The 25,610-nt window shown below is 37.0% G+C and overlaps 2 protein-coding genes across 2 annotated transcripts in view; one reads left to right on the forward strand and one right to left on the reverse strand.

The window, feature by feature from the left end:
• Positions 1-3,981, forward strand: part of tbl1x (transducin beta like 1 X-linked) — a 41,291-nt gene extending 37,310 nt beyond the window's left edge. Inside the window, exons 13-15 of the mRNA XM_056267273.1 lie at positions 88-253; positions 1,287-1,388; positions 3,403-3,981. Coding sequence (XP_056123248.1) covers positions 88-253; positions 1,287-1,388; positions 3,403-3,429 — 295 coding nt within the window. The 3' untranslated portion in view covers positions 3,430-3,981. The remainder of the gene's footprint in view (positions 1-87; positions 254-1,286; positions 1,389-3,402) is intronic.
• A 1,758-nt stretch (positions 3,982-5,739) lies between these two features.
• gpr143 (G protein-coupled receptor 143) lies at positions 5,740-25,063 on the reverse strand. Its single transcript, XM_056267274.1, has 9 exons — positions 24,638-25,063; positions 21,917-22,026; positions 20,271-20,365; positions 20,095-20,187; positions 18,945-19,054; positions 10,572-10,680; positions 8,179-8,296; positions 6,859-7,108; positions 5,740-6,129 (listed from the first exon to the last, which is right to left on the reverse strand). The coding sequence occupies exons 1-9, from the start codon at positions 24,879-24,881 to the stop codon at positions 6,029-6,031; spliced, it is 1,230 nt and encodes a 409-aa protein (XP_056123249.1). The 5' UTR covers positions 24,882-25,063; the 3' UTR covers positions 5,740-6,028.
• Positions 25,064-25,610: the final 547 nt, after the last annotated feature.

Here is a 25,610-nt window from a genome sequence, read left to right on the forward strand (position 1 = left end):
CCATCAGAAACTGTAGATGCCTCACACGAGGATGATCATATCTGAAAACCCCTGGTCCAAACAAATGTGTGTGTGTATGTTCCTCAGTGCCTCTTTCGACTCGACGGTGCGATTATGGGATGTGGATCGAGGCGAATGCATCCACACACTCACCAAACACCAGGAGCCGGTGTACAGCGTGGCCTTCAGTCCCGACGGAAAGTTCCTGGCCAGCGGATCCTTCGACAAATGCGTTCACATCTGGGACACACTGGTCAGTGCCACAGCGCAGCCGCTTTACAGGGTTTCCACGGGCATTAAAGAGCATTTAATGGATTTTTGCCAAAATTAAGGCCTTAAATGGCATTAAAAAGCATTACATTTTATATTATCTCTTTTTTTTACGTAATCAGATTACTTTTTCAAGTAACTAGTAAAGTAACGCATTACTTTTAAAATTTACAACAAAATATCTGAGTTACTTTTCCAAATAAGTAGTGTGTGTGTGTATGTGTGTGTGAACATGATGGTTATTGTAGTTCTAGACTAAATGTGAGCGTGCATTTACTCATCTCACTTGCACAAAAAAAGAGATTCAATATTCCTCAAAATTAATGAAATCAGTGAAATGCAGAATCTGAATACTATGCAAACCTCGAATAACTAAATATGTTAAATAAAACATATATTTTTATGCATTTAATCTCACTTTATTGACCAGTGTACTTGCTTCTGACTTTCGATGATTCACTTAAACCATAAGCAAAAATTACTATAGATTTTTTAGTTTTTATTGTTAAAGTAAGCGTTAAACTTTTTTCTCCTGCATCTTATTCTTCAGTTATCCAGAAACAGCGAAAGGGTCTTTACATTTGCCCAAAAATAGAACTTTTTTGCTATAAAAAAAGTTTTCTAAAAAAGTAACGCAATTAGTTACTTTTTAAGGGAGTAACACAATATTGTAATGCATTACTTTTCAAAGTAACTTTCCACAACACTGTATATAACGCGTGATGATGATGATGATGAAGATGGTGATGATTATGATAATTATGGTGGTGATGATAATTATGATGAAGATGAAGATGGTGATGATGATGGTGATGATAATTATGATGATGATGAAGATGATGATGAAGATGGTGATGATAATTATGGTGATGATGAAGATGATGATGGTAATGATGAAGATGATGATAATTATGATGATGGTGATGATGAAGATGATAATAATGATGATGGTGATGATGAAGATGATAATTATGATGATGATGAAGATGATGATGATGATGAACGTGTCTCTTCAGAGCGGTGCGCTGGTGAACAGCTACAGGGGAACCGGAGGAATATTTGAGGTTTGCTGGAACAGTCTGGGAGATAAAGTCGGAGCGAGCGGGTCCGATGGATCGGTACGTTCGCCTTCTCAAAACATCTAATTAAACATAATCTAAAACTAATTCCAAATTAGTTACTAATTCCAAGGTAATTTGTTATTGATATTAACCCAATGTTTTTAATAGTTGCAGTGTTCGTTAATGATATTAACCCAATGTTTTTAATAGTTGTAGTGTTCGTTAATGATATTAACCCAATGTTTTTAATAGTTGTAGTGTTCTTTAATGATATTAACCCAATGTTTTTAATAGTTGTAGTGTTCGTTAATGATATTAACCCAATGTTTTTAATAGTTGTAGTGTTCGTTAATGATATTAACCCAATGTTTTTAATAGTTGTAGTGTTCTTTAATGATATTAACCCAATGTTTTTAATAGTTGTAGTGTTCGTCAATGATATTAACCCAATGTTTTTAATAGTTGTAGTGTTCGTTAATGATATTAACCCAATGTTTTTAATAGTTGTAGTGTTCTTTAATGATATTAACCCAATGTTTTTAATAGTTGTAGTGTTCTTTAATGATATTAACCCAATGTTTTTAATAGTTGTAGTGTTCTTTAATGATATTAACCCAATGTTTTTAATAGTTGCAGTGTTCCTTAATGATATTGACCCAATGTTTTTAATAGTTGTAGTGTTCTTTAATGATATTAACCCAATGTTTTTAATAGTGGCAGTGTTCGTTAATGATATTGACCCAATGTTTTTAATAGTTGTAGTGTTCTTTAATGATATTAACCCAATGTTTTTAATAGTTGCAGTGTTCGTTAATGATATTAACCCAATGTTTTTAATAGTTGCAGTGTTCGTTAATGATATTGACCCAATGTTTTTAATAGTTGTAGTGTTCTTTAATGATATTAACCTAATGTTTTTAATAGTTGTAGTGTTTGTTAATGATATTAACCCAATATTTTTAATAGTTGTAGTGTTTGTTAATGATATTAACCCAATGTTTTTAATAGTTGTAGTGTTCGTTAATGATATTGACCCAATGTTTTTAATAGTTTTAGTGTTTGTTAATGATATTAACCCAATGTTTTTAATAGTTGTAGTGTTCATTAATGATATTGACCCAATGTTTTTAATAGTTGTAGTGTTCATTAATGATATTAACCCAATGTTTTTAATAGTTGTAGTGTTTATTAATGATATTAACCCAATGTTTTTAATAGTTGTAGTGTTTGTTAATGATATTAACCCAATGTTTTTAATAGTTGTAGTGTTCATTAATGATATTGACCCAATGTTTTTAATAGTTGTAGTGTTCATTAATGATATTAACCCAATGTTTTTAATAGTTGTAGTGTTCATTAATGATATTGACCCAATGTTTTTAATAGTTGTAGTGTTCATTAATGATATTAACCCAATGTTTTTAATAGTTGCAGTGTTCGTTAATGATATTGACCCAATGTTTTTAATAGTTGTAGTGTTCTTTAATGATATTAACCTAATGTTTTTAATAGTTGTAGTGTTTGTTAATGATATTAACCCAATATTTTTAATAGTTGTAGTGTTTGTTAATGATATTAACCCAATGTTTTTAATAGTTGTAGTGTTCGTTAATGATATTGACCCAATGTTTTTAATAGTTGTAGTGTTTGTTAATGATATTAACCCAATGTTTTTAATAGTTGTAGTGTTCATTAATGATATTGACCCAATGTTTTTAATAGTTGTAGTGTTCATTAATGATATTAACCCAATGTTTTTAATAGTTGTAGTGTTTATTAATGATATTAACCCAATGTTTTTAATAGTTGTAGTGTTTGTTAATGATATTAACCCAATGTTTTTAATAGTTGTAGTGTTCATTAATGATATTGACCCAATGTTTTTAATAGTTGTAGTGTTCATTAATGATATTAACCCAATGTTTTTAATAGTTGTAGTGTTCATTAATGATATTGACCCAATGTTTTTAATAGTTGTAGTGTTTGTTAATGATATTAACCCAATGTTTTTAATCGTTGTAGTGTTCATTAATGATATTAACCCTGTGTAAACCCCATCTTGTTTTTCCAGGTCTGTGTTCTTGATTTACGGAAATAGCGTTTGCTGAATCCCGGATGCTGGATTGTGCAGCTAAAGCTTCAGCGCGTCTGAACTCGTTTCTTCCGTGGAGCCGGTCGATTGAGATCCGGGAACAGAATCTGATTGTTGAAAACCAAATTGGAGGGAAACGTCCACTAGAGACGGTCAGCGAACAGCTGGTGCTGTTGATCGACGTGGAAGAGCTGGAGACGTGTCTTTTGAGAGGTTTCATCGCATGTTTTTGTCACGCATCAGTATCGCTGAGCGCCGCTGATGTTCGTTGGGCTTTTTTACTGCGGAAAACAGTTTTTTAACAACCTTTAATTCAATACGAGGCTTCACGTGTGCAAGAACCTGATTGTTTTCCAACTTTAACGTGTAATACTGAGGTGAATGAAGACGCCGAGTACTTGGGAAAATATTATATGAATATGTTTGATTCTCAGATATTAAATATACAGGTGTATAATCTCCCCGCTGGATGTACATTTAATGAATGTAAAGATGTAAATGAGACCACAGATTTTATAAACTGTGTTTATATGTTTATAAAGTAATCAATCTTTCATACTTTTAGTTTTTTTCTGATTTTGTGGACGTCATGCCTGCTGGATCGGCAGCAAACGCGTTATCATGAGATTGTGATGCATGTTATCAGGATACGTGCCTCAAAATCTGTTATTGTAAGTGGGTGAAGTGCATTCTGGGACGTGTTTTAGTTAGTGCAGGTCTTCATGCTTGTATGCATCAACGTTGTGTCCGAATCGGGTGCGATGTGATAAAACAAGTAATAAAAAAAAAATTGTCTTATTTTGTTGTTGATTGGTTTCTTTTCTGTGGCGCTGCGCTGGGAAGCTCCGCCCACTGTGAAATATCATTGGTCCAAAATCCTAATTTACATGAAACAATAAAGGTGTTTTAAATGATTTTTAATGAGTCGATGTACTATCTTTACTAAGGAATTACAAATGCACACAATAGGATAAACAATAACAATAATAAAGAAATAAAATCAAAAGATGAAATAAAGTTGAATAAAAACCTTGCCTTCCTTGCTAAACCTGAACATGTGACGTGTCAATCACAAATGTTTGGACCAATGAGGTTTCAGCGTGGGCGGGGCTACTCACATCACTGCAGAAATACAAACCAACCGTCAAAAAAATCAAACTCGGATTCACACATGGATGAGAAGGTAAAAGACGCTTTTTCTTATTGACATGAGCGGCAAAAATGTTAACCTTTTATTTGAATAAACCCTAGATTATCACTTTATCTGATTTGGACACTTGATGCAGCAGAAACATGACTGTTTGTCAGGATGATGTCCATCTACTGATCTCTGTGTGTGTTTGACCGGTCACGCGCGTTATTAACCCCTCAGGGACTGGTGATCGGTTACGTGAGTCCTGCTGTAAACTTTTAAAACTGTGATTGGCGCCTTTTCTCCCGACGCGATCGTCCGTTATTTAACTGCCACTGCGGGTTTAATTTCGTACTGCGTTTGACAATGTAAAATGGACGTTTCTTTTTTTATTATTTCATTGAAACCAAGTTTAGTTTAATGAGGAATTTATTTGAGATGCATCAAAATCATCGCGTTTCTTCATGACGCGGGTTTTCTCGTTTCACCGGAACCGGAAGCCCTTATTGTCTGTGTCAGACTGTAATCATGGCTCGTCGAGATCCTTGCGGTTCATCATGTTTTGACGTGTATCTTCTGCCAAGTATAAAGTTTAACTCTGTTTCGTGGACAAAACTGTATCTCAATGTCTCGCATTCAGAGGCTCAAATAAATCACTCTATTTTGATATTACGAACAGTCGTGTTTGATTCATTCATATTGCATGCTATGACTTGTTTGGAATAATTTAAGTTTTTTTTTTTGTCTGAAGCAGCACAACTGTTTTCAACATTGATAATAATCATAAATGTTTTTTGAGCATCAGATCCTCATATTAGAGTGATTTGTGACACTGAAGACTGGAGTAATGATGCTGAAAATACAGCTTTGATCACAGGAATAAATTACATTTACTATATATTCACATAGAAAACAGATGATTTACACATTGCAATAATCTTTCACAATTTTTACTGTATTTTTGATTAAATAAATGCAGCTTCGTTGATCAGAAGAAGCTTAATTGTAATCGTATTTATTATGAACTTTTGACCACTAGTTTATGTTATGATGTTTTTGCCAAAGAGTTAAATTATTAATATTAAAGCATTAATACTACTTAAATTAAAATCTTCTCTAAACAATGATTTTGTTGTTTCACTATTCAGGAAGTCAAAAATATAACAATAAAAAACATTCTCTAATGACAGTATAAATGAAGTATAATTTAATGAAATATAAAATGAGTAAAACATAAGTAACAAGTGTGCTGGGAAATTAATACTGTATTTTTACAGTGAAATCCTTAAAACAGTGCGTTTTTTATTACAAATAAGTCTGTTTGCAAACATTGATACTCAGATTCAAATCAAAGTTTCATTGATATTGTGAATGATAATCTTCAGCAATGATTGTCCAGAGAATCATTGGCATGAATTGATTGTAGAAATGCATGAAGACTCAGTTCTGTTGGGATGAAGCGTATGAAAGCGTTCAGCGTGTGGAAATCTCCAGAGACGCTCCGTTGGGCTTTACGTCCTCAGACTCTCGCTGTTCGCTGGATATGTGGATTTCTACTGTACTGGACTCTGAATCTATGAGATAAGATGGAGAAGACTAGTTAATGTCATCCCTGATGTTGGAATATTATAATTACATTTACACCAGTGTCCAAAAGTGACGTTAACTGACATCTTCACCCTTTATTTAAATATTATAGATTCAAATATTATTAAGTCGATTGTTTTATTAGTAATAATAATGCAATGATTGTGCAACATAATTATGAACACATGCAAGAGAATCAACCAAATATTAATAACTGATTGTTTGCTTTGTCAGTTATGGATTAGTGTTGTCAAAAGTACGGACTTCAGTATTGAAAAATTTGTGCGCAATCGTAAACACCTCTGATTGGCCAATGTGCTCACGCGTTAATCAAATATGTCTATGATTGGCTACAATGATCAGCGCTCCAAAAACATGTTGTAAATATACATCGATGACGCTCTTCAGCGAGCGCTAACACACACGCGAGCGTTCGCTGTGCTTTCAAAAGCTCCCGCTCCTGTTTTTTAAAACACTTCCGTGTGCGTTGATAGCAGTAGCCAATCACAGACATATCCGATGAGCTCTTGAACACAACGGCCAATCAGAGGTGTTTATGATTCCGCTCAAAGTCGGAACTTTTGACAACACTAATCCGTGATGAATGTTGGTGATTTGTGGACTTCAAGGCTTCTGTAACTTGTGTTTCTCCTGGCTTCCACGTCAGCGCTGTTCGTTTGATATTGGCTGATGTTGTGTCTCCGGCGTGTGGGTACCTTCGGAGGGCACGCTAATGGCGTCTGCCGTCTGCTGTCCGTTAGCGCTCAGGCTCTTCTTGATCTCCTGAATGTGAGTCTGGTAGATCAGTGTCGATCCCACCGTCGGTGTGTATCCGCACGCCGCAGACGTGGAGCCCGAATCCCACGCCAGCTCTCGCCGTCTCTGCCGACTGAAGTCCAGGTCCAGACCCGTCCAGCCGTGGAACGCCAGCGTGTTCAAGAAGCCCTGCATCGGGTTCAGGATCCCCTGAGGACACACAGCTCACGGTTTACTCAATGCAGCAATTATGATTAGGGCTGTCACTTTACGTTCGAAAATCGGTTGCACAATCGATCGGACCGACCAACACAAGTATCGAAAACGAAAATAGGGAATCGATTTTAACAGGCTTCTTTTTTTTCTTAACCAAAAATGTGTGTTAGGTGGACAGATCAGTACAGGACACAGAACATGTAGGATGCTGCAAAATAATGTCTTTTCTGTTTACCAAATGCTTTTTAATATTCGCTATTACTTCAATGCAAGTGAACGAGTGCGCCGTTATTTGTTGCGCAGTGACGTGTGTGTTCAAGTAAGCCAGAAATGAGCAAATTCTGTGCAATACGCTGTATTTAATATATCATGAGGATCATGAGTTGCGTATTTGCGCTAAATCCGCGCAGATTTGTCTTACACGAACTTCCCCAGCAAACTGAGTAAACACAGAAACACGCCAGATTGGCTCGTGATTTGACAGCGTTTCCCGCCAAAGTTCATTTGTACGCGCATCTGGCGGGTCGAGGGCGTTAATCTCAATCCCTGAATGTGTCGCTCCTGTTTGTCATTGTGCTGAAACTTCACACCAATAAATCATCAGGAATATTGCTAACTTGTGTGCGTCTCAAGCCTCTTTACGCTCTTCCTAATGCCTGTTAGTTGTCCGTGGATTTGCCTGTATTTGGTGTTGAAAATGGAAACGTCTTTAGACATGGACAATTGATTCAATGAACACTTGTGTCTCAAAAAACTAACAGGATTTTTTGACAAAAGTGACAGAAAAGACATTGTTATTTTCCAGCATCCTACATGTTCTGTGTCCTGTATTGATCTGTCCACCTAAAACACATTTTTGGTAAAAAAAATAAATAAAAGGCTGTTAGAATCGATTCCCTATTTTCGTTTTCGAACCTTGTGTTGGTTGGTCCGATCGATTGTGCAATCGATTTTCGAACGTAAAGTGACAGCCCTAGTAGTAACTGAAGTTGGAGCTAGTTTAGTCCCTTATACCTAAAACCATTCCATTTCAGGAATTGATTGGTATCTGATATTGTCCTCACCATGATGAACCACGTGATGAGCGCGGCGTTGCGAACATTCTTCAGATCGCTGGCTTTAATATCGTCCTGCATCTCCAGATAAAACAGCAAACTCTCATTGATGATGTTGGGCAGCCAGCTGATGAAGACCACAGGACACATACAACCAGCTTCATTTCTTCACATTAGTTTACTAGATGAACGAACAATAGTTCTATAGCATTTATTAACTTAATTTCAACATTTACTAATACGTTCATTTATCATGAATCAAAAGTTGGATCTGTCAATAATAGTTAATGCACGGTGAACTATTAGATATTTACTAACTAATGTTAAAAAGATCAACAAATGCTTTATTACTCACTGATAGTTTATTAAGAAATAAGACCTTATAAAGTGGTACCAAAAACATTTATTTCAAAAATCCTGGATTTTTAAAGAAAAAAACCGCAATTCAGTTGCACTTTATTTTACAGTATGTCCTTGCCTAAGAAAGCACTGGTTAATGTAACATGGGTTAAGGTTAGGTTCAGGGTTAGTACCTAGTTATTGTAATTACTATAATAAGTACATATGTACATAAGGAACAGTCAAATAAAGGTTTTAAAGTAAAACCCGTAATCTCTCTATACAAATATGCTCTTCCTCAGTATTTCTCAGTATGCTTTCCAGTGCAAAATCTAAAAATTCAGCAAAAACTCATTTAATTTTGATGATTTCCCCCCAGTAAATAAGACTTAACCCTTTCCCCGCCACAGAGAATTTTCCTTCGATCCGTGTTTTGTCTGTTATACGGTAGGGGGCGCTATTACACATCTTCTGAAAGACTACAGAATCTCTGGATCATCCGTTTCTCAGCTTTTTGTTCAAAATTCTGCTTTTTTTTATAAAACTTACCCACATTCAAGTGTTGATAAAAAAAAAAAAGAATGCATGAAGCTTGAATAGAGGGAGGCCATGAAAGTTTTTTTTGCTTTTTTTAACTTACCCACATAACATTCAAGTGTTGATTAAAAAAAAAGAATGCATGAAGCTTGAATAAAATGGGTTTTTAATAGGGGTGTAAATCGGACAGTTCATCACGATACGATTCGATATCGATTCTCTTAGCCAGCGATACGTTTTTGCCGATACTTCAAAAAATTCTTCGATACGATTCGATTCATGGCTATATCGATCGATTAATCGATATTTAGATATTTTGTGCTACTTTACACAACCAGTTACATTTTTATTAACTCACAAATGCAACCAAAAGATATTTAACATGAATGTTTAAATAAACACTTTGAAAATTGCACCCTCTTTCCCAATTGGGACATTTACAACAACACAACAAAAATTTTAAAAAGAAAGAAAAGTAATTAATGGATGGGGGATTGATAAAAATCAATCAAGCTTATGGCAACAGTCAATAAAGTCTTCCAGTGTTTTGTGCAAACATGTGCAAATAACTGAGGTACTCTAGTTGTAGAAAAAAACCCCCAAAAAAACAAAAATTAACGTAATGCTATAGTTGCTCTTTTGGAGTTGTCTGGGTGAAAAAGTTCTTCATGGGGGGTGACAGAGGCTGTTTTTCGTCATCCAAATTACTCTCCTCAATTCCATGTTTCCTTTTCAGATGCGTTGACAAGTTTGTAGTATTTCCCGAGTATTTTAGCTGGCACTGGCAATGTACACATAACATGGGTTTTATTTACCTGACCATCCGTTTTGAAAAATACAAAATGTTTCCAAACCAACGATTTGCGTCCGACAGCAGTCACAACATTTTCTGCGTCTGTCTTTTCGCTGCTACAGCCGCTTTGAACAGTGTGTCTGTGCTCTTTCTTTGGATATATTGCATGTTCAGATATTCACAAAATATTGTGGAGGCCATGAAAGTTTTGTAAAACTTATTATGTTTTTTTTAACTTAATATCTAAAGTCATATTTTTTCTCCAGTAAATGTATCTTGATTTAAAGCTACATGTCATTTTTTTCACCGCTTGGGGTCGCTAACCTCTTACAATAACAAAGGCCTAGATTGATGACGCAGTGAATAAGCGGAATTATGGAACTAGTCGTCATGCCGATTGATCTAATAATGTTTCTGGATGAGTGAATACAGTGATGTTTTAATCATGACTGTGGTGTGAAGCAGGGCGCGAGTGCTAATGAGAGACAGATCTCAGATCTCTGAAATTAAAAGTACACAACTGCAGGAATATCATACTGTGCAAGTGACCTTTGGATATTTTATTACAAAAATATTACCTATTGTAGCTTTAATAATGTTTAGATATTTGTGCTGGAAAACAAGATGGAAATACTGAGGAAGAACGGCATGTTTTGCAGTGTGTGATTAAGATGTTCACAGAGGAGGAATATTGGCTTGATATAAATCTCTGCTCCATGAATATGAATCTCACCAGATGACAAACACCAGCATGATCTTAAAGAACCGTATTTTGATCTCGGATCCGAGTCGTCTCTCGTTCTCGGTGTAGATTCCCTGCTGGCCCTTGAGCAGCGACGTCACTGCAAGAAAACACCAGTTTCTCTCAAATAAAGTCATGAACAGGGAAGCACAATATATCATCCAGCATATCGGTATCGGCTGATATATGTTCTTTTTTAATGTTATTGTTTACGGCCCGATAAGAAAATTTGGCCAATATATTACAGCCGATAAATAATGTATTATTTCCTTCAGCTGAGACACTTCAGATGTTCAACATGATGGGTTTGAATTGCTTGAAATATGATTGAAATCACTTTAAAAAAAGGGAAAATACAGTTCATTGCAACACAAGTCTGTCATATCGGCTACATAAAATTATAATGAGAACATTATAATTATGTGTTTGGGACGTGGCTTTTAATGATGAGACTTTTGTTTTTGTAATCAGGCTCTCAAAAATCATATAAAAATTTGGATTTAGATTTAACGGCTAAAATATCGGTCATCAAATATAAAGAATTATCGGTTATCGGTATCGACCAACATTTTCAAACAACTGGAAACAATTTTTTAAATTTTTTTATTCCTGTTATCTCTGTAAAGCTGCTTTGTAATCTGTATTGTAAAAAGCGCTACATAAATAAAGGTGACTTGACTATATGGATCAAAAATCCTGGAATGTTTTCCTCAAAAACCTTAAATTTCGACTGAAAAAAGAAACACTTTCAGACGAATACAATCAGAGTTATATTAATAAATGTCATGGCTCTTCCAAGCATTATAATGGCAGTGGATCGCAACCAACAGATTGAAGCTAATAAAAGTGCATCTGTCCATCATAAAAGTGCATCTGTCCATCATAAAAGTGCATCTATCCATCATAAAAGTGCATCTGTCCATAATAAAAGTGCATCTATCCATCATAAAAGTGCATCTGTCCATCATAAAAGTGCATCTGTCCATCATAATCTGTCCATCATAAAAGTGCATCTATCCATCACAAAAGTGCATCTATCTTTGTTAACCCTGGAATAATGCTATTTTAAACCCTGAGTAATCATATCTGTAAACCCTGGAATAAGGCCATTTTTAACCCTGAGTTATCATCTCGACATTGGAGAGATCAAAATGGCGGCACGTATGCGGACAGGTGCAGCTGTCGCCGTATACTCAAACAATGCTACCAACTACGCAAATCCCTTGTCTTCGTACAAAACTGGCTCACGTCATCTCATACAATCAAGGACAAGTGCTACGATCACTAAAAGTTTGTTTGTAGCAAGTCTTGTCTTTGTGCTACTCCTACTCTCTGTGCGATGTTGTTATGCCGGGTCAGCTAGGCTTGGAAAGTTTCAGCACGGCATTAGACCAAACGCATCGAGCCAACACGCTATTTACGAAGCTCTGCTAAACAAAGGCCAAGCTACCCTGCCAAATCATACAGGTATCCGAAGGAAAGTAAAATCAAGACGGCCCTACCAGGATATCCTTTTGCTGTTGACAATCCTTCTCTTGGCTGGAGATGTCGAGCCTAACCCTGGTCCGTACGGATCCGGTGTTGGTGACACCGGCCTTTCCATAGATGCACATGGCTGTCGCCTTGGACCTGCCCTGGACTACAGGCGAGACAACGGCAGCGATCGGGGTCGGAACGTGGGAGGAGGCCGAAGATCATGCGGGTGCTCGTGGATGGCATCGATGGACATCATGCTGCAATCTTCCATGGACGCGCTGAATCCATGTGTGGTCTCCGGTTTGGATTCCAGTTTACACGGAGCGACACGCGAGGAACACTCCAAAACTTTGACGCACGCCAGCGGTGAGCTTTCATCACTCATGCCACCGATGCTGGGGATCTCTAAACCGGTAAAGTGGCCTGTTCGTGATAAACGAAAACTTACCGATCTCAATCCAGCTATCAGGAAACACCGTAAGTTTACATTTTTCCGAACTCTAAACCATGCAAAAATTCTATGGGACCCACGCTCTAAACCAGGGGGATTACTAGGCGGACATATTAATATCCGTAGCATGGTCTCAAAGAGCGATCAAATGGAACATCTACTAAATAATTCCAACCTGGATTTTCTTGGTGTCTCAGAAACGTGGTTAAGTAAATATTCACCAGAGGCAGCTGTTAATGTATCTGGATACAATGTTTTCAGAAAGGACAGAGATAAAGGGCGAGGGGGAGGCGTGTTAATCTATGTGAAAGACACAATCAAATGTAATTTGATTGAATGGTCGCCTGTATTAGATATTGAATGCCTTGGATTGAATGTTTGGCTATCCCCTGAAATGTCATTTATTTTAGTTTGCCTGTATCGTCCTCCTTCATCTACCATTGCTTTTTATGATAATTTACATAAACTGTTAAAACAATGTCAAGAAAGAAAGGAGCTAATTTTAATGGGTGATTTTAATATAAACTGGGAAAATAACTCTGATCGGAAAAAACTTAAAGACATAACAGATAAATTTAATCTTACCCAGTTAGTTCTTGGACCAACCCGCATTACTCACTCCTCTCAGACGCAAATAGACTTAATGTTTACAAATAGACCAGAAAGGGTAACAAAATCATACAATTTATTAACAGGATTATCTGACCATAATATAACATTACTGGGAAGGAAACTCACTAAAAAACGTTTTAAGAACACAACCACAGTGAAACAATATCATCTGAGAATTCCTAAAAATGATATGGACAAATTCAAATCTGTCTTAAATGATATTGATTGGACTGATCTTTTGGCTATTGAAGATATAGAAAACAGTTGCAACCAGTTTTCAAGCACTGTTAATACTATAATATCTTCATATAGCAGAAGAATGACACACAGACCAAGACAGAAAAATGCTCCACCTTGGCTCAATGAGGCTCTCTGGAAACAGATGAGGGACAGAGATTCCTCACTAAAGATTGCACTTAAGTCAGGACTCAGAAGTGACTGGTATAGTTATACATCCCTCAGAAATAGAGTAGTAAGGAACATAAGGAAAGCCAAAGCAGATTTCTATATAAAAGTAATTGATGATGCAAAGGGAGACGGGAAATTAATCTGGAACAATCTTAATAAATTAATTGGGAAAGATACTCAGCATTGCGCACCGGCACTTGAACTAAAATTAAACGGAATCATAACCAGAGAAGACAACATTATAGCAAACACTTTTAATAATTTTTTTATCCAATCAGTTGAGGAATTGGCACAGAATTGCATTGCTAGTAATATAGTGAGCACTCCTATTGATATTGACAAACCTGTTTTTAGAATTGAGGAAATTAGTGAACTTGAGGTAGAGAATATCATAAGTTCATTAAGGAACTCAAAAGCTAAAGATGCCTTTGGTTTTGATTCTGTATTTTTTAAAACTCATAAACAGCCTTTAATCAAACCTCTTACACATTTAATCAATTTATCAATTAAACAATGTATTTTCCCAAGTTCCTGGAAAACAGCTGTGGTAACCCCCATTTTCAAGGCCGGTGATAAAACACTGGTGGAGAACTACAGGCCTATCAGTATACTACCTGTAATATCCAAGGTAGCAGAGAAATGGGTGGCGAAACAGCTGACTACTCATCTTAGTAAAGGTCATACACCACTGCACCCAATGCAGTTTGGCTTTCGTAGTAATCACTCTACAGAAACAGCCAACTGCTTTTTTATAGAGAACATTAAAATGAATCTAGATAAAGGAGGCGTGGTGGGTGCAATATTTTTAGATTTAAAAAAAGCATTTGACACCGTCGATCATGACGTTCTTTTGTCAAAATTATCCTATTTTAATTTTTGTGGGAATGCAATTAAATGGATGAAATCTTACTTATCTGACAGAAAACAAAGCACACGCATTAACAACACTCAATCTACATATCTAAACTGTAAAATAGGTGTCCCTCAAGGATCTATACTGGGCCCCCTTCTGTTCAGTCTTTATATAAATGACCTGCCTACTGTTTGTCCATCTGTACATTTACAAATGTATGCAGATGACACAGTCCTCTACGTGCATGCTAAAAATAAACAACAAGCTGCACACCAACTGACTGAGGCCATGAGTAAGGTATCCATATGGCTAATTAATTCATGCTTACACCTGAACATAAATAAAACAGTATGTATGTATTTTACAAAACAAACTACTGTGACTTATGACCCTGAGGTAATTGTTAACCAAGAGAAGGTTAGAGTGGTATCTGATTTTAAATATCTTGGAATTATCCTAGACTCACAACTCTCATTTAAAAAGCATTCAAAAAAGGTTGCCAATATTGTTAAATTTAACCTGGCAAATTTTAAGTATATAAGATCATATCTATCAATGAAGGCCGCAAAGCTCTTCTTGCATGCGATGATCTTCTCACATTTTGCTTATTGTTTAACTAGCTGGTCGCAAGCCAATAAAACAACATTGCAACCATTGGAGTCACTTTATAAACAGGCATTAAAGACATTGGACCGTAAGGGAAATAGCTATCATCATTGTCACATAATCAAAAAACACAACATGTTTAGCTTTGAAAACTTTAGACACTATGCTGATGCCTGTCTTGTCTTTAAGGTACTTCGTGGGCTTGCTCCACCACCACTATGCCAGTTTATAAAACAGAAAGATAAGGCCAATAGAGTAACTAGATCAGCCACCAGAGGGGACTGCATAGTTCAATATAGACAAAGTAGGATTGGAAACACAGCCTTTTCTGTCAGAGCTACAATTTTTTGGAATAGTCTGCCCAATGAGTTAAGGGAGTGTAATAGTCTCTCCTCTTTTAAAAAACAGCTTAAATCTTGGCTTAGGGACAATTACAATTGTAATCATACATCAAATACTTAAGTCCATGAACATACTTTATTTTATTTTTTATGCTTATATTGTTTTGAAATTTCTGCTGTATTTATTATTATTATTATTTTTTTATTTTTTTATTATGCTTACATTGTTTTGAAATTCCTGTTGTATTTATTACATTGCTACTGTATAGTGTATTTTTATTGACTTTTGTATTTTAGGGTGCCTGTTAAGATCTGGCTAGGGACAACAGATGGAAACTAGCACTTGTAGCTAACTCTGGCTTGTTTACAGCAAGTAACTTGTTTGTTGATCAATGAGCATTGTCCCTATCAAATAAAAAAAAAAGAAAGAAAGAAATAAAAGTGCATCTATCCATCATAAAAGTGCATCTATCCATCATAAAAGTGCATCTATCCCTCATAAAAGTGCATCCATCCATCATAAAAGTGCATCTGTCCATCATAAAAGTGCATCTGTCCATCATAAAAGTGCATCTATCCATCATAAAAGTGCATCTATCCATCATAAAAGTGCATCTATCCATCATAAAAGTGCATCTGTCCATCATAAAAGTGCATCTAAAAGTGCATCTATCCATCATAAAAGTGCATCTGTCCATCATAAAAGTGCATCTATCCATCATAAAAGTGCATCTATCCATCATAACAGTGCATCTATCCATCATAAAAGTGCATCTATCCATCATAACAGTGCATCTATCCATCATAAAAGTGCATCTATCCATCATAAAAGTGCATCTATCCATCATAAAAGTGCATCTATCCATCATAAAAGTGCATCTGTCCATCATAAAAGTGCATCTGTCCATCATAAAAGTGCATCTGTCCATCATAATCTGTCCATCATAAAAGTGCATCTGTCCATCATAAAAGTGCATCTATCCATCATAAAAGTGCATCTATCCATCATAAAAGTGCATCTATCCATCATAACAGTGCATCTATCCATCATAAAAGTGCATCTATCCATCATAAAAGTGCATCTATCCATCATAAAAGTGCATCTGCCCATCATAAAAGTGCATCTGTCCCTCATAAAAGTGCATCTGTCCATCATAAAAGTGCATCTATCCATCATAAAAGGGCATCTATCCATCATAAAAGTGCATCTATCCATGATAACAGTGCATCTATCCATCATAAAAGTGCATCTATCCATCATAAAAGTGCATCTATCCATCATAAAAGTGCATCTATCCATCATAAAAGTACATCTGCCCATCATAAAAGTGCATCTGCCCATCATAAAAGTGCATCTGTCCCTCATAACAGTGCATCTGTCCATCATAAAAGTGCATCTATCCATCATAAAAGTGCATCTATCCATCATAAAAGTGCATCTGGCCATCATAAAAGTGCATCTGTCCATCATAAAGTGCATCTATCCATCATAAAGTGCATCTATCCATCATAAAGTGCATCTATCCATCATAAAGTGCATCTATCCATCATAAAAGTGCATCTATCCATCATAAAAGTGCATCTATCCATCATAAAAGTGCATCTGTCCATCATAAAAGTGCATCTATCCATCATAAAAGTGCATCTATCCATCATAAAAGTGCATCTGTCCATCATAAAAGTGCATCTATCCATCATAAAAGTGCATCTGTCCATCATAAAAGTGCATCTATCCATCATAACAGTGCATCTGTCCATCATAAAAGTGCATCTATCCATCATAACAGTGCATCTGTCCATCATAAAAGTGCATCTATCCATCATAAAAGTGCATCTATCCATCATAACAGTGCATCTATCCATCATAACAGTGCATCTGTCCATCATAAAAGTGCATCTATCCATCATAAAAGTGCATCTATCCATCATAAAAGTGCATCTGTCCATCATAAAAGTGCATCTGTCCATCATAAAGTGCATCTGTCCATCATAAAAGTGCATCTCTCCATCATAAAAGTGCATCTATCCATCATAAAAGTGCATCTGTCCATCATAAAAGTGCATATGTCCATCATAACAGTGCATCTATCCATCATAAAGTGCATCTGTCCATCATAAAAGTGCATCTCTCCATCATAAAAGTGCATCTATCCATCATAAAAGTGCATATGTCCATCATAAAAGTGCATCTGTCCATCATAACAGTGCATCTATCCATCATAAAAGTGCATCTATCCATCATAAAAGTGCATCTATCCATCATAACAGTGCATCTATCCATCATAAAAGTGCATCTATCCATCATAACAGTGCATCTATCCATCATAACAGTGCATCTGTCCATCATAAAGTGCTGTGGGTTAATAAAGGCCTTCTGAAGCGAAGCCATCCGTTCATTAGACTTGTAGTCAAGAAGACCGCCTAAACCGAGACCAGAGGGTATCGAGACCAAGACCAAGACCGGAGGGGGAAAAAAACAGACTAGGCCTAGTGTTGTTGAAGCTAAGCAATAACTTGTAAGATTTTGTTTTGCATTGCCTGCCTATCTCTGCCGAAATTATAAGCTAAAGTTCAGGATCCGAAAGTTGGTTGTTTTGTCGCTATGGTTACACACACACACACACACACACACACTGTTGGCGGTGCGCTCAAAGTCATCTGTCAGTTGTGCAGTTACCCAAAATCTCCTGAATGAAGGTAAAACCCATCATGTCACTGATATGTGTTTTACTAAATATTAATACATCAAAAACTGTACATGATATGTGTTTTTTAAATCAAGTGATCAAAGTGCTCGTTGCCGCTGCGATCAGTGGCGCGGATACGGTGTTTTCTTGTGTGGCTCGCGCACACCGCACTGTCTTCACTCGCGCTTCAATCCGTTGCGGATATCGCCGTGGATATTGTAGTATTGTATTGCTCAATCCCCCGACCACTATGTCGGTCTGAGACAGCGAGACCTAGACAAGACCAAGAGGTCCGAGACCAATACAAGACCGAGACCAAAGACCGTCAAGGCCGTGACAAGACCGACACGTAAAAGTGGTCTCGAGACATACATCACTACCGTTCATGTAAGAAAAGTATTATAAACTTTATAAAATAAAATAACTAGCTTCTGGCCAAACGAACATACGTATTCCACTTACGCCTAAAGCGCAACTTGACGTCAGAAGTACTGTATGAGTGAGTGTGTGTGTAAGAGAAGTGAGTGTGTGTGTGCGTAGTGTAAATATCTGCAGTGCGTCGCATTACTCGCAGAAGTTGCGCTTTAGACATAAGTGGAATCCGTATGTTCGTTTGGCCAGAAGCTACTTATTTTACTTTATAAAATTTTAAATATTAATATTTTTCTTACACAAACTTTTGCTTCAGAAGGCCTTTGTTAACTCAGTTAAAGTTCATTTATGACGGACAGATGCACGTTTATGAGCCTCAATCTGTTGGTTGCCATTATAAAGCTTGGAAGAGCCAGGACATTTATTAATATAACTCAGATTGTATTCGTCTGAAAGAATGTCATACACACATAGGATGGCTTGAGGGAGAGTAAATCATGGGCTAATGTTCATTTTAAAGTGAGCGATCCCTAAAGGCTTGAGCAGATTAGCACTCACCGGCTGAGACGGTCCGAGCGAACAGCACTGGGTTGACGGCGAGCACCAGGAGCATCGGTGCGTATGTGGTGACGTAGTGCGGGACGGCGTGCTGAAGGCCATTCTCACAGCTCACATGACACACACACACACACACACACGCTCAGTTCAGATCCACAGTGCAGAAACGGCTTGCATCACAGTCACACATGCACTGCATACATGTTATCAGTTCATGCATTGACTAAGAATACAACCCATGACTTTAGTGTTGCTATTATTAAAGGAGGAGTTCACTACAGAATTAACATTTCCTGATAATTTACTCTCCTCCACATCATCCAAGATGTTCATGTGTTTCTTTCTTCAGTGGAAAAGAAATGAAGGTTTTTGAGGAACACACTCCAGGGTTTCTCCATATAGTGACTTCAATGGGGTCCAACGGGTCGAAGGTCCAGATGTGAGTTTCAGTGCAGCTTCAAAGTCTCGACACGATCCAGCCGAGGAATAAGAGTCTGATCTAGACAAACCAGCCCACATTTATAACAAAATACACATTTATATACTTTTAACCACTAATGCTGGACTTGCTCTAGCTGTGATGCGACACACATTACGTGATCAGGGTGAAAGGTCAAGCGTGACGTAGGCGTAAGAACAGATCTAGTGTTTACAAAGAGAACGTGCAAAGACTAAGACAAGATGTATTTATTTATTGTAAATGGCGTTTGACTCAGTCTTTGCACGTTCGCTTTGTAAACACTAGATCTGTTCTTACGCCTACGTCCCGCTTGACCTTTCACCCTGATGACGTAATGTGTGTCGCATCACAGCTAGAGCAAGACCAGCATTAGTGGTTAAAAGTATTTAAATGTGTATTTTGTTCTAAATGTCGGCTGGTTTGTCTAGATCAGACTCTTATTTCTCGGCTGGATCGTGTCGAGACTTTGAAGCTGCACTGAAACTCACATCTGGACCTTCGACCCGTTGGACCCCATTGAAGACACTATATGGAGAAACCCTGGAGTGTTTTCTTAATTTCTTTTCGACCGAAGAAAGAAAGACATGAATATCTTGGATGACGGAAAGTAAATTATCAGAAAATTTTCATTCTAAAGTGAACTACTCCTTTAAGCGTGTAAAATTGACACCCTGTGTGTGTTATGGTCACCTGGAGATGGAGGGGTAGTAGAGCATTGCCACGCCCTCGACACACAGCAGAAGCGTCAGACCCCACGTGATCATGTGATACAGGACGATGGTGCTACGACAGAGACACGCGCGTCAGTCAGTGAAACTAACATCTGCTCTAGCGTCTACACGAACACGATGCATGATGGGACACACCTAATGCCAGCCGATCTCTTGACCACTAGGAAAACGTCCACCGCGTAACAGAACGTCCACCAGAAGGAGGCGCTGTAGAACAGCTGGATCCACATCTGGAGGTGAACACAAATCCACATCCAGCGTTTACATTATTAAAGTATTATTTGCTACATATTCTTAAAATCAAAGATAATAAGGATTTTTTTGATTTACATGCATTTAAAGCATATTTGATAGAAAAAAATGTCAATTTGAATAGGTAGAAAGGATATGATTTTAAATAAACTAGCAAAATTTGTGTTTTTTATTAATAAATTAATAAGTTTTAATTTGTTAATTATAAGACTTATTTGTGATGCATAATGTTTAGATTATGAATGTGCCTATAATAAACTATTTAGTTATTATTCTTATCTATCTTATCTTATTATTCTTATCTTATTATTCTTAACTATTTAGTTACTAGTTTTGCTAGTATTTATTTATTTTTATCTTGTTTTCCCTTTTGACACCATTGGCAGATATTATTTCTTGTTTTAAGTACAAACTTACTATTTAGTTATTATTTCTTGTTTATATTTATATATTTTTTATTTATATATTTATTTTAATCTTGTTTTCCCTTAGAATTACATTTATTTTTCTGACCCCACTGGCAGATATATATTATTGTTGTAAGTATAAACTCTTTATTTAGTTATTATTCTTTTATTTATTATTTATATTTTAGTATTTATATATGTATTCTTTTTAATTTTGTTGTCCTTTTGACTTACATTTATTTTTCTGACCCAGTTTAAACTTGTTTATTTATTTTTGGAAGAATTATATATATATATATATATACACAGGTGAAACTGGAAAAATTAGAACATCGTGCAAAAGTTCATTTATTTCGGTAATTCAACTTAAAAGCTGAAACTAATATATTATATAGACTCATTACATGCAAAGTGAGATATTTCAAGCCTTTATTTGTTATAATTTTGATGATTCTCACTTTGCATGTAATGAGTCTATATAATATATTAGTTTCAGCTTTTAAGTTGAATTACTGAAATAAATGAACTTTTGCACGATATTCTAATTTTTCGAGTTTCACCTGTATATGTGTGTGTGTGTGTGTGTGTGTATGTCACTGTTATTTTGGGGTTGATTTTTTGTTGTCTGTCTTATTGTTAAAAATGATATGAGAGGTCACTTATAATATGATTAATCTTTATTTTATGTAGGTACAGATGACTGCAGATTGACCCCTCTCAGTGACATTAAAGTGCACATGAGAGGTCATCTGTAAGGGTCATCTGTAAGGGTCATCTGTAAAGGTCATTTGTAAGGGTCATCTGTAAGGGTCATCTGTAAGGGTCATCTGTAAAGGTCATCTGTAAAGGTCATCTGTAAGGGTCATCTGTAAAGGTCATCTGTAAGGGTCATCTGTAAGGGTCATCTGTAAAGGTCATCTGTAAGGGTCATCTGTAAAGGTCATCTGTAAGGGTCATCTGTAAGGGTCAACTGTAAGGGTCATCTGTAAGGGTCATCTGTAAAGGTCATCTGTAAAGGTCATCTGTAAGGGTCATCTGTAAAGGTCATCTGTAAGGGTCATCTGTAAAGGTCATCTGTAAAGGTCATCTGTAAAGGTCATCTGTAAGGGTCTGTAGACTCACCGCACTGCCGACACAGAACACCTCGGGCCAGACGCCGGTCCCGTTCCCGCCGGAGATGCTGTCGACGAGGTCGGGGAGGCCGAGCCAGATCGACGAGCGCACGATGATTCCTGCACAAATCCACTAATACAAATCACTCCATCTTTGATTTACAGTAGAGTATCGTAAAACATGAAAATACTGTTTGTAGAATCTGTTATCTAAAGGTACATTATGTTCTCAAAGGCCACGAAACGAATTTTTCCCATATTTTTTTATCTATCAGCCAAAAGCCAGTATTGGTTTTCCTCCACTGTTCACACGTTACAGGGAATGATGGGAGATTTTATCTTTGTTTTATCGTAAACATAAAATAATCTGATCCTGTTTGATCAAGGCGTGTGACTCGTCCAATTTTCAGCATCAATTTTTCATTTCTCATCATAATCCTGTCTTAAGTTAAGTTCTGTTGAATGTACCCAAGTGTACCCTAAAATAAAAAGAGTTTAATATACAGGTTTGTGGCTCTTAATTTCTTTTTATAAATTAACCACTTGTAAACTTATCAAGTCAAGTCAAATATATTTATATAGCGCTTTTCACAATACAGATTGTATCAAAGCTGCTTCACAGTATCAATCAAAACAACTTAACAGTGTTTGTTTATTACTGGAAAAAGACATCCAAGTTTGGTAGAGCTGATCAGTGGTATGATGGGTCATTTAATTTGAATATCCTTAACTGAGCAAGCCAAAGGCAACATGTTGTGTTCATTGTTCTTTTTTTATAAATATAGGATTTGTATTAAATCAATATTCATTGAGGTCGAATTTGAAATTGAAATCGCATTTAGAATCGAAATCGAATTTAGAATCGAAATTGAATTTAGAATCGAAATTGAACCGGAAATCGAAATGCGAATCGAAATTGAATTTAAATCGAAATTGAATCGGAAATAGAAATTGAATCGGGAATCAAAATCGAATTTAGAATCGAATTGGGAATCGAAATTGAATTTAGAATCGAATTGAGAATCGAAATTGAATCGGAAATAGAAATTGAATCAGGAACCGAAATGGGAATCGAAATCGAATTGGGAATCGAAATTGGATTTAGAATCGAAATTGAATTGGGAATTGAAATGGGAATCAAAATCGAATTTAGAATTGAAATGGGAATCGAAAACGTATATAAAATCGAAATGGGAATCGAAATCGAATTTAGAACCGAAATTGAATCGGGAATCGAAATGGGAAGCGAAATCGAATTTAGAATCGAAATTGAATCGGGAATCTAAATGGGAAGCGAAATCGAATTTAGAATCGAAATCGAAATGGGAATCGAAATCGAATTTAGAATCGAAATTGAATCGAGAATCGAAATCAAATTTAGAATCGAAATTGAATCGGGAATCGAAATCTAATTTAGAATCGAAATTGAATCGGGAATCGAAATGGGAATTGAAATCGAATTTAGAATCGAATTTAGAATCGAAATTGAATCGGGAATCGAAATTTAATCGGGAATTGAAATCGAATTTAGAATCGAAATTGAATCCGGAATCGAAATCGAATTTAGAATCGAAATTGAATCGGGAATCGAAATGGGAATCGAAATCGAATTTAGAATTGAAATTTAATCGGGAATGGAAATGGGAATTGAAATCGAATTGGAACATCTGGATAGATACCCAGCCCTAGTGTTGTATTGAACAGATAAAGCGTCAGATGCCTCTCTCTAACAGAGTTCACTGTTAGCATCCTCATCCCCCCCAATCAACATTAGCTTGAAATGGTGCAATTACTCGACCATTACTCTATTGTGAAGATTCGTTTCACTATAGTTGTAGTCGTGCTGTACTGGAGTTTATTATTCTAATCTAAAGGAAGTCTCGTGTCTATTAAACACACTGTTCTTCCGCAGTGTTGAGTTTAACTGATGAAGAAAGAGTGTGTGTCGTGAGTCAACGGTTCCTCGTGTTCCTGACACTGAATGAACTCTATGTCCTCGGATAGAAACCATGAAATAAACTTGTGCTGAAAATAGCCTGTGGTTTTGCACTGATGAAGAGTCCCGAAGAACATGCAGTAATTTTACTGTAACAACATTATTATATATTATATATAACATGCATTTGGCCATTTGAGGATCCGTGACGGATAGAATAGAATAATGCATTAATTGATGCAAATCAGCTTTACGGCAAAATCCAGTTCATAAACATTTAAACAGATTATTACTGAATGAATGTCTACAATCTTACAAAAGTGAAACGCTTATGAAACAGACAGACTGACCCAAATCTTGTGTGTGTGTGTGTGTGTGTGTGTGTGTGTGTGTGTGTGTGTGTGTGTGTGTGTGTGTGTGTGTGTGTGTGTGTGTGAGAGAGAGAGAGAGAGAGAAAGAGAGATTTTACCTCAATTTCACATGAACTTATTTCAATTTTGGTGTGAAAGGGTCTTTACATTTGCCAAAAAAACACTTTTTTGTTATAAAACGCCCAGACCAGGTGAGAAAAAGTAACGGAAAAGTAACAAACATTACTTTTCTTAAAAAATAACTACGTAACGCAATTAGTTACTTTTTAAAAGAGTAACGCAATATTGTAATGTATTACTTTTCAAAGTAACTTTCCCCGACCCTGCTCACAAGTATAGCTAAATGTACGTGTGTGTGTGTGTGTGTGTGTGTGTGTGTGTGTGTGTGTGTGTGTGTGTGTGTGTGTGTGTGTGTGTGTGTTACCTGAGCATCCTAAGATATCACACACGCTGATGATGAGCAGAATCCTGAGGGACGAGGCGGGTTTGGGACGCGGAGACCGGAAGCTGCTCCGCTTCGGCAGGATCTGCAACACGCAGAAGAAGAAGCTCAGGCTCGCGCTGCACGCGCACATCGCGCTGAAGAGCCGCGGCGCGAAGCTGATGACGAACTCGGTGGCGGGATCGCGGTTCGGGCAGCAGAAGGTCTCGAGCCGCGGGGACGCCATGGTGATGACGAGGAGGACGAAGAGCGCGGAGAGGATGATGACGAGGAGGAGGAGAAGGAGAAAGCGCGCGAAGAGGATGATGATGATGAAGAAGCTCAGTCATCTCTCTGGCCTGAGGATCACGAGCTCCACCATCATGTGCTCCGGGTTAATCTGACTGAACAACAGCTCGAGTTACAATAAAGCTCTGCAGAACTCCCGCTCGAGGCTCTCGGGCTGTGTGTGTGTGTGTGTGTGTGGTCATGCCTCCGTCTGATAGGCCTATATAACTTTATAAAGTATAAATCATATTGTTTTGTTTCTTTTACTGTACTTGTTAAACACACACACACACGCACACAGTGTGTTGACACGAGCTGACACACACACACACGCAGGCTCTCTCTCTCTCTCTCTCTCTCTCTCTCTCTCTCTCTCTCTCTCTCTCTCTCTCTCTCTCTCTCTCTCTCTCTCTCTCTCTCTCTCTCTCTCTCTCTCTCTCACACACACACACACACGTCACACACACACTCTCTGTCTGTCTGTCTCTCTCTCTCACACACACTCGTTTTATTTTTCTCACACACACACTCGCTTTCTCTCTCACACACACTCTCTCTCACACACACACTGTCTCCCTCTCTCTCACACACACACACACACACACTCTCTCTCACACACACACTCTGTCTCCCTCTCTCTCTCTCTCACACACACACACACACACACACAGTCTCTCTCTCACACACA

The sequence above is a fragment of the Rhinichthys klamathensis genome, unplaced genomic scaffold (assembly GCF_029890125.1).
Source record: "Rhinichthys klamathensis goyatoka isolate OS25496 unplaced genomic scaffold, OSU_Roscu_1.1 h1tg000257l_1, whole genome shotgun sequence".
Lineage (NCBI taxonomy): Eukaryota > Metazoa > Chordata > Actinopteri > Cypriniformes > Leuciscidae > Rhinichthys > Rhinichthys klamathensis.